General features: G+C 32.7%; 1 protein-coding gene across 6 annotated transcripts in view; it reads right to left on the bottom strand.

Annotated features, from left to right (window-relative positions):
• Window positions 1-1,269: 1,269 nt before the first annotated feature.
• Window positions 1,270-10,376, bottom strand: part of POT1 (protection of telomeres 1) — a 73,560-nt gene continuing 64,453 nt past the window's right edge. For 3 of the 6 annotated variants that reach the window (XM_074315651.2, XM_074315650.2, XM_074315649.2), the window contains 4 exons: window positions 7,818-7,906; window positions 5,696-5,787; window positions 4,007-4,112; window positions 2,040-2,424 (listed from right to left, as the gene is read on the bottom strand). In XM_074315651.2, coding sequence (XP_074171752.2) covers window positions 2,312-2,424; window positions 4,007-4,112; window positions 5,696-5,787; window positions 7,818-7,906 — 400 coding nt within the window. In that variant the 3' untranslated portion in view covers window positions 2,040-2,311. Of the gene's footprint in view, window positions 2,425-4,006; window positions 4,113-5,695; window positions 5,788-7,817; window positions 7,907-10,376 lie in introns of all 6 variants that reach the window. The other 3 variants (XM_074315648.2, XM_074315647.2, XM_088799938.1) reach the window with 2 other exon arrangements.

Here is a 10,376-nt window from a genome sequence, read left to right as displayed (position 1 = left end):
GATAAATGATTGGATAAAAATGTGGTACACATACACTATGGAATATTACTAAACCAGAATAAAAGATGAAATACTGCCAGTTGCGACAACATGGATGGATCTTGAGAATATCATGCTGAGCGAAGTAAGTCAGACAGAAAAAGTTGAGAACCATATGATTTCACTCATATGCGGGATATAAAACTGAAAGCAACAAGTGAACAAGACAAATTAATAAAAGACAATAGTTTAGTGGTTACCAGAGGGTAAGGGGTGAGGGAGTGGTAGATGAGGGTAAAGGGGATCCAATATATGGTGACAGAAGAACTGACTCTGGGTGGTGAGCACACAATGTGATATATAGGTGATGTCTTACAGAACTGTGCACCTGACACCTATGTAACTTTGTGACTGACACCTATGTGACTAACCATTGTCATCCTAAAAAATTTAATTAAAAACAACAACAAATGACAATGTGGGGGTTTATTAAAAATAGGAAACGAAAGAGAAATAGACTATGTTCATGAGGATTCACAGGAAGAGTTTTATTACTAACTTGGAGATGGTGCAGGGTGACACTGAGCCTGTGGCACCTTCTGTCCCCTACTCTTCTCAGCTGGGAGCTTCCTGAAGGACAAGGAGATGTCTCTCTCCCCCTTGCACCCCAGCACATCATCGAGACTGAAACACATCTGTTCAATTTCAGAGTTCTTACATTTTTTCCTTGAATATGTTTTGAAACAAGAGTTTAAATCCCTCCAACAGCAGCATCAGTCTCTTTCGTGGTCTCAAACAAGCTGATAAATCGGTGATGGGGAGATGGGTAGTTAGGTCTGGAGATACGCTAACATACTCAGGAACTAGAATTTACTCCTGCACTCTATGATGAGTGCAGGAAATTAGATAGGAAATTAGATATTCTTGCCAATAAGGTGTTACAAGCCTTTGGTTAGTGTAAGAAAATGTAACAGTGACTCCTCTTATTTCCAGTGTTACTTCAGCTATTTAAGGCAGGACTCATTTACAGAAATGCCCATGCTAGCTTTTGTTCTAATTTCAAGTACAGACTAACATTTAATAACTGTGTGAACTTAGTCAAGTCAGCTAATCAATCAAGCCTTGGTTTTCTTATCAGGAAAATGGGATGTTGTGAGACTCAACTGCATGTAAAGTGCTTAGCATATTACCTGGTGTGTAGACAGTCCTAACTACCTGCTATCTTGGCATACCTGCTTTGATTCTTTGCCACAAATCATGCCTCAGCTCAAATAGGGCAAACAAATGAAACAATTGAAATGTGTACATTTATTCAATACTGAACTAGACAGATCTGTAACTCTCTTTCTTTAGCAAATCACATACATAAATCTACATATATAGAGATATACAGAAGGATTTGTATAAAACTGAATATTCATGATTTCAAATTGGACATATTGTCAGGTAAAAAGTAGACTATATACCCGAGTTAACATCTCACTGTTCAACCCGAAATACATTTCACATAAGACTATTTTGAAAAGGGTAATACAAGTAAGCCACTAACATCTGACCACTTTATTAAGCTGAGGTGAAATGGAATAACTTCTAATATCATGTAGAGAAATAAGCAATCAAAACACATAATTCTGGTCTGAATAAAAGGATTTAGCCTATATTGGTCAATATCAGCACTCAAAGAAAGCAATTTCGCCACTTTCACTTAAAGTAAACCACTCTTTTAAGTACGGTGTAGCTCACTCGGAAAAGCGTTTCTTTGACAATACTTGTTTAAGCAAATCCCTTTGTACAAACACAAAACAAAACAAAACCACCAGCTACTAAACAGCATACACTCAGTCAAAGCTGAGAGGTTTAAGGTAAGGACATCTCCTGATCCCATGCCCAGGCTAAAATTACCAACATTGCTGATATAAAAATCTGGGCAGGAAAGGAAGCTAAACCAGAGGTGGTGGACGGCAGAGAAATCAGTGGCTGATACATGGAAAAACCAACAGGAAAAGTGATTGTTAGTGCAGGGTAACAAAATAGCTTCTCTGAAGGGACCACAAAGAGTAAATGAAAACAAATCCTTATTTATTCAATCTCCCCTTTCTTTTATATCCTTAGCAGCTATCATACTCAATATTTGAGCAAAAGGAACATTTTTAACTTACAAGAAGGCATTAAGATAACACAATGTCCATTTATTAAATAAAAAAAATAAAATTGTGGCTAAAATAGAAAATAATGAGCTAAATCTTTTATGTGTTTTACAGCAATCTCACAGAAAATAGTAATGTTTTCAAAAATTACAACATTTTACATTATAGTAAGTTGAACGTCAATATTAGGTAAGATCATCTGCAACTGTGGTGTCAAAAATCTGATAGCAAATTTTCTGTTCCATTCCATTTGTGACATTATACGACTTGATGAAGCATTCCAACCATGGGTATGCATCTATAAATCCAAAAGAAAATGTTACTTACCCATTAAAACTAAACAAATAACTCTGAAATAGGTATCTAAGCATAATGCTTAGCTAGAAAAATTAACATTTACCTTGAAAAGCAAATAAATACATTTACCAAATTTAACATTATCTACTCTTACAAATTACATATTGGATTCATGTTATTGTTTTGCAGCAATTCCAACCAATTTAATTGTTTTCCTAAGAACAGGAAAAAGTAATTAACTGTGGGGTTTTCAGAATGTTGACAGCGAAGGTAATAAGCTATCTCATCAGTCCCAATTTTTATTCCTCTTTTCGCCCGCTAATTGCCTACTGACCTCCCTGTTTTGTTTGTTTGTTTGTTTTTCTCTTGGCTGACTGCAAAGAAACTAAAATCTCTCCTGAAGTTAGAGATCCAGCTGAAGCCCTTACAGTTGTCAAGCTGAAACTACCATCAGGTACCAAGTACCGAGTCAAGGCAAAGTTAGTGGCCACAGATGCTATTTCCTCGCTTTGGTTATAGCTATAGTGAAGCTATTTACAACATCTAGAAAAGTTTCGCAATGATTCTTCAAGTTTGAGTGTGAAAGACATGTATCTAGTCCTCAATATCGGCAAAGGTTAAGAAGACAGGCACTCTCCTACACAGCTGGTAGAACTATAATATAAATAGGTCAAATCTTCTTGAAAAGCAATATTGCGATATGTCTCAGAAGTCTACCAGGCCTGTGCTTTTTGATATGGAAGTTTTATTTCCAGAAATTAATCCAAAAGAATCCAACAGTCAAAATTAAAACTGACATCAAATAAAGGTATACGATAAACTTTGTTACAGTATAAAAACTATCTTTTTGGAATTGTTACCAAATGCAAAGATTGACCAGGGGAAAATAAAGCCTGATTAAAAATAATCTATAAAAATTAAATTGTTAACAGTTAAATCTGTAGCTGGTAAAATGTGTTACTGATAAAAAATTGTTAAAGAGTTTAACTGTCTTAATATGATTTCCATCTGTAAGTTGCACCATAAATAGAAATAATGGCCACAAAAGGGAAACTCAGTGGCAGTGGGTGTATTTGATACAATTTGACCTGACGATCTGGTTGATGAACCAAATGTTACATAGAAAACAACCAAAGCTGATAAAAATAATTAGTAAAATAAAAACTTGTAAAATCTGAAACTAGTTAATATTGAGTAGAAAATTCATCAATGTATTAAAGTGGCCAAATGGAGCTTGTTATAGGAAATGTTTGTCAAAGTTTCATCCATTAATATGATTTTAACTAAAACGTTTGTATGCATAAACATAGTATCAAATGTGTTTGTGATCAAAACTGCCTCCCCTTTATTATAGTTCAAAATATTTGAAAAGTCTTTTCATTTCAGGAATTATGATTAATACCCATTTTATCCCTGCCACTGTCTCCACCAAAAGGTAAATTATGCAGTCATCAGTCACTGCTGAGTAACTTATTTGGATTCACATTTCAAAGTTTTCATACCTCTAACAGTCCATAGGTTAGATATATGCCAGGTGCTACTTTAAGAAAAAGAATGAATGGGATTGTTAAAATACTGCCTACCAATTTTTGTTCCTGGAGGGCATAACATATCCATGATCGTATCCATACTTTGCTGAAGGTCATCACTGTTTAGGATTTCTGATGCTGGGATATGGAAGAATTCGCCCTTAAAAAAATTACAGACGAAAAAGGAAATGAATGATCTTAATCTTTTATTAAAGTTCTATTATAAAAGTATTTCAATACTATCTAAAATAATCTAGACTATGTTACTTTTATCAAGATTTTAGAATTCATAAACTAGAGTGTTAGTCTGAATCCTACAATCTGACTTACTAGTTTAATCTAAAAACAGCTTTTATATGTATGTAAAATCAAGTTAAATTGCTTTGACTTTAATAAAAATAATGATCAGAAAACAGCAAGGCTTATGATACTCTTGACTACGTACACTGAATGGCTACAATGTGTGTTAAGTTTAAGAGTATAACATATAGTAAATATTTATTTTTCTTTCTCCGCTACTAGATTATAAACTTCAGGACGGGATTTGGCTTGCTTTGCTTACTGATAGATCCCTATTCCAAAGAACAGGGCCTGGCACATAGAAGGTACTCATCAAATATTTTTAATAAATGGATAAATGAATTATTTAGGCAGGAGAAAAATTCTCCTCTCAACCTTACCTGAGATTCTTTTCCAATGTGTGTAGTAAAATATTTAACCTTACCAGCTTTTGCCCTTAGCCTCGGGGAGGTAATCTCTAAACCGCTGGAATATCATGCCTGATGGGAGTGTCCATATTTGCCTGAGGATGCTGGGTCACACTGGATAGTCTAACAATGTGATTTTAGGGTGAGGTGTTTGTGTCATGTAGTATTAGTTTGACCTCTGGAGGGGATGAAGACTGAGTTCAGTTGCATGTATTGTCAACCATGACTACATACATGATGGAGATCCAGTAAAAACTCGGGGCACTGAAACTCAGTTGAGCTTCCCTGGTTGGCAATACTCCATGTGTACTGTTAAACATTGTTGCTAGGAAAGTAACACTGCCTTCTAACCCGTGGAAGAAGGACAATGAACGTTTCATATTTGAGAGTTTCCTGGACTCTGCCCTATGCCCTTCTTTCTTCCCTTGGATGATTTTAATCTGTATCCTTTAGCTGTAATAAATTGTAACACTGAGTATAATAGCTTTTAGTCAATTCTGTAAGTCTTTCTAGTGAATTATCAAAACTCAGGGTGGTCTTGGGGACTTCTGAACTTGTGACTGGTACCAGAAGAGAGGGTGGTCTTGGGAACCCCCAAATTTGGAAATGTCAGAAATGAAGATGGTCTTGTGGACACCTCCCTAGCTTCATCCAGTGTAACTCCCTATCAAAGTAATTTTGTTCCCTCAGTAAGAACTGTGGAGGCTTAACAAGCCTAGTGCAATGCTGACAGATAGTGCCTGTAAGGTTTGGCCATACCTCTGTCTTTGCTCCTGGAATAGCACTTCTGTATGGTACAGAGAAGGGCTCTTTCCTCCAATTCCTACTCCTCAACTTTTCATTGTTTGGATATTAAGATTTACAGTGTCAAACCAAGAGATAAACACATAGACAATTTAAGATTTATGTGCTCGTATTTCATATTTCTAAGTTGCTTTAAGTCTTCTCAGTAATAAAGTAGGCATGAATAAATATATTAAAAATAAGAAAGGGATTCTTTTTAGTTAGAAAAATCTTCACTACCTCTGTTACTTACAGAATCCATGAGATAAGCGTCCAATACTCCTGTTCCATCGTCAAGAGTAAATGTCATCACAAATACATGTCGGAGGGGTACAATACCCAGTACTAGTGAAGGAGGAAAAAGACCAAACAAATCATATGAACCCTCTATTCCTTATAATCGAAAATTGTTTTAGGATAGTATGTACCTGTTAATTTTGTTTACTAAAATAATTCAAGAGAGAAAAGAACTTACGCCTTTTTGTTCTCTAATATCAATATATTAGGCTCATTTTAGCAGGCCCACTTTGGAACATCACACTATACCTATATAGGAGCAACGGCTTATGAACAATTGTATCTTTTTTGATTAAATAATAACGTATCTTTAAAATGAGTTGATCTCCATAGAAAACATAAAAACTGTTTCATGAAATACAATTCATTGCATGTTAGCCTTATCAAAGACAAAATTAAAATACCAGAATGTTCTAAAAAATAGCATGCAGTTCATTATTTATGATTATGTAACACGTCTCTTCCTTTTGCATTATAAGCATAGGGATCATCACATTTTTTAAGAGATACCATTTGGTTGAATGGGCAAAAATGTCAGAATCTGGGATTTCATAATTGAAGAGGAGGAAAAAGGAAAATGAGGTACTAAATTAAATCATATGAAAATGTACAGGTTAAAATGATCATCTTACTTTATGTTTGGAAATGGAAGACTTTCAACATGTTTATAGGATGGAATATTGTCTTTCATTTGTGGAATCATTATTTAAATAGACTTGATTAAGAGGGCAAGTAAGAAGAATAAATCAGGGCACACAGACATGACAGAAATTATCAACACAGAGGAACTGAGTTTTAGGAGTCTAGAGGTCTCAATAGGTTTAAACCGTGAGCTAAAACCAAGAAGTATGAACATTAAAATCTACTCTGAGGGACCACACAGACAAACAGACACACCTGCATTAAGAATACGATAGGGAGAGCAAGCAGGATTGCAAGATGCTCATGTGAAAGTAACCTGGAATTTCACTGGACCACAAACAAAAGACGAGATAGCAGTATCACAGCTGGATTAAAGGAGAAGGAAAACAAAACCAAACAGAAATAAATATCTACGTAGTAAGTCCTTACTTAAAATTATCAACATGTTCTTGGAACTGCGGCGAAATGATATGACAACCAATTTTACCATAGGCTAATTAATATAAATGAGAGTTAAGTCCTTGAGGCATCTCATCAACGTTGAATGAGATGACATTATTCTACAAGGCAATGTTCAGGCCAGTAGAAACAGAGTGTCCAATTTTAGGGAAATAAAGGTTTTCTTTATATTCTGAATTGGCCAACATCTGCAGCCCTATTTCCAGCTTTGAATGCCAACCTTTGAGAAGAGCACTGGCAAAATGGAATGTTTACTAAGGAGGAGAAATAAAATAGTAAAAAACGTGGGAAAGTACCAAGGGATGTGAGATGCCTGCTTGGAGAAATACTCAAGGAAGGCTCGACAGATATGTTCAAATGCACAGAGTCAGTCCATCTTATAGAAGAGGGAACAGATTTACTCTAATTCTAGTAGATAGAATGTGGCCCATGTTAAAATTATAGGTAGGCACATTTTGACTTACTATTAAGAACTGCCTAAAAATGAAGGGGATAGGTTGCCCTGCAATGTAATGAACCCCGTCACTGAGAGTTTTAAGCTGAGGATGAATGACCAGAATTGAGAACATGATTTAAAAAGATTCTTATTGTTCCAGCTAAACTCTTGTATTGAGTGAAAAGCTGTAATACCTATCTCTAAAACTTATTTAAATCCAAAGATACTATGAATTGGAGAGATTTTTGAGAAGTTATATTTATGATTAATGATTAATACTAAAGCAAATTACTGAATATTAAAATGTGAGTAATGAATAAAAGATACTAGCAGATGCTTGAAAATAAACTTCCCAATATTTTAAACATTTACCTTATACTTTTATTACAATCACTGTGGATGGTTTTGCTTAAGAAAAATTAAACTTTAGCTCAGCCTTTGCTTTGATATTGTTTTACTATATCCTCAAATACTGAAATATAATCAGTGAGATCACCTTATTCAAAGACAGTTAAAAATGGAAGACAGAAATTTAGCCAACCTTCGGCTACAGAAGAAGGAATCCATGATGTTTTATCAACCACGGAATTTAGATTCCGTATTGGTCTCAAACTAGAACACTGTTTACATCTGAAATTAATAAAAGAAAAAATATTTATTAATAATTTATTATAATTTATAATTAGAAATAATTTAATATTATAGCTTATTTTTGCTGTTCAAATATACAGTTTAAAACGTAAAAAGTAAATTATTAAACAAACGTACTGACTTCCTATATTGTAATGTGCATAGTACAAAAAATAAGCTTTTTACAATAGAAACAATCAAAAAGATAGTATGGTTCAGAATAAACAACATTAAACTGAGAATAAGAGAAAGGTTCTAAATACACATTATTAATTAATTTGGCTGATTTCCTTATTTGGTAAGATGAAAAAGTTTAAACAGACAATCTCTAAGGACTTTCATTTTGTGGCTCTGTGAACAATATATAATAGCCAAGGTCTTAATTAAATAGAGCCAATATAAGAAAATTATTCTGACTAGAATTGTCAGCGCTAGCAACATTTGGGGTAATATATTCAGCAAGCACATATTTAAAGGTCTATAGCTTATGATGCCTAATACTAGTTATTCTTCGTAATATAAATCTATTTAAAACTACACATATACTAAAATTATACATTATTTAGCTTAGGTACTTTGTTTTATTTATATACAAACATACTTTAATTACAAGTGATTTTTTAATTAATACATCATAATGTTTAGGCGATGATAAATATATACTTGAATACAAATACTATAAAAATTAATATTCAAAAGGTTCATACAGACTCCTTTTCATTTGTAATCTGGGGAAAAATAGTGTAACTGTATTTAAAAAGGCAATATTAATTTACACATTGATAAAGCAGGTATACAAATTAGAAATTAAGTATACAAATTAAAAATTAAGGGTAACAAATAGAAATTAAATAGAGAATTCATTACTTCCAAAGTAAAAAAAAGGAAAAGATAAAATTATAATCAGTTTTATAACTCAATTCAATAGAAGACTGATGAAAAATCTAAGCAAAATAATAATAAAAACTGAAGGAGAGGTTAACAGTCTTATAAGTGAAAAACAACATAAAATGCAGAAATACAACCTAACTATATTAGTAGTTAACATATTTTAAACTCATCTATTTAAAAAACAACTAAAATCTAGTCATGAGTATTTATTTATGAGACTGACTAAAGTATAACAACAAAGGAGCATAAAAGCAAAGGGTTGATAATAAGATACCAAACAATTAGGAACCAAAAAAACGCTTGATACAGCATTAAAAAAATACGTGAAAAAAACAAACTTTTGGGCAAAAAATCATGATTAGCGAGGAAACCATTATCAAAAGATATACCAAACAACGAATTCACCAGGAATGCTGAACCTGAATGAACCGGCAAAGAGCCTCAAAATATATAAAACTCACCCTCAAAATATATAAAGCTCACACTGATAGACTGAAAGGTCACAAAACCACAATCACAGAGGCCACGATGCACACTCTCTAAGAAGTGACTGAACAATAAAATTACAAAGGAAAAATAAGTTTTGAGTATGATTAACGAGCTTGTTTAAGGGACCTACCTAAATACTATTAAATACTAAATACAACTCTTAAAGAATACATGTTCTTATTAAAAAAAAAAAAAACAAAAAAAACCTATGTAATATATTCAAAATCTAAATGGACTTATTCTAGAATAAAACAAAGCTAAACAAATCTTGAAATATCATTACAAGATGCATTACATTATTTGGTTATAAAGTCATCAAACCAAAATACAAACAAAAAGATAGCACCTAAAATGTATGTGTAAAATTTTTAATTCATGGGACAAAGATATAATGGAAATCATGAAACATTTAGAAGTGACAAAAACATTATCAATCTTGTGTTAAAGCCAAGGCTATTTTTTCAAGAGGAAAATTATAGACTTAAATATTAAAAAATGTATTAAAAACATTCAATTAAAAACATTTTAAAAGGAAATACCAAAGAAACCTAAAGAAAGTAAAGGAAGAAAGTAAGAACAGTAATAATAGAAAACAGAAAGCATCAACAAAAACAATAGCTTCGTGCTTTGGCAAAAAAAAAAGGAAAAAAAAGGTGCAAATAATATTTCATGAATTCAAGAACAAAGTGGGGATTTAAAAATCATCAGGAAGTACTATGAACAATTGTATGTCAATAAATTTAAATTAAAAAAAATAAATGAAATGAACACTGCTCTAGAAATTTTTAATAGAAGAGATTAAATAAGAAACAAATTCTTAAAAGATGTGTAACTATTCAAAAGACTTAGGCATTAGTTTAAATTCTTTAAAAAAGCATCAGGTCCAGAAATATAAGTAAAGTTTTATAAAACCTTTAATGTTTTGACAAACATTTTGGTAAATGTGACTAAATTAATGTTTTAAAAAATCTGTTAAACAGAAGAAACCATAGTTTTAAAAGGTACAAGACAGACTAGAAGTTTATTAAAACGCATGTAACTGACAAAAGTAGTATCTCTCACTTAGAAATAATTCTTACAATCAGTTAAA

This window comes from Rhinolophus sinicus, chromosome 8, assembly GCF_057876585.1.
Source record: "Rhinolophus sinicus isolate RSI-liver-muscle chromosome 8, RSI-T2T, whole genome shotgun sequence".
NCBI lineage: Eukaryota > Metazoa > Chordata > Mammalia > Chiroptera > Rhinolophidae > Rhinolophus > Rhinolophus sinicus.
Note: the sequence above shows the minus strand (reverse complement) of the source record. Positions and strands in the feature narration are given on the sequence as shown.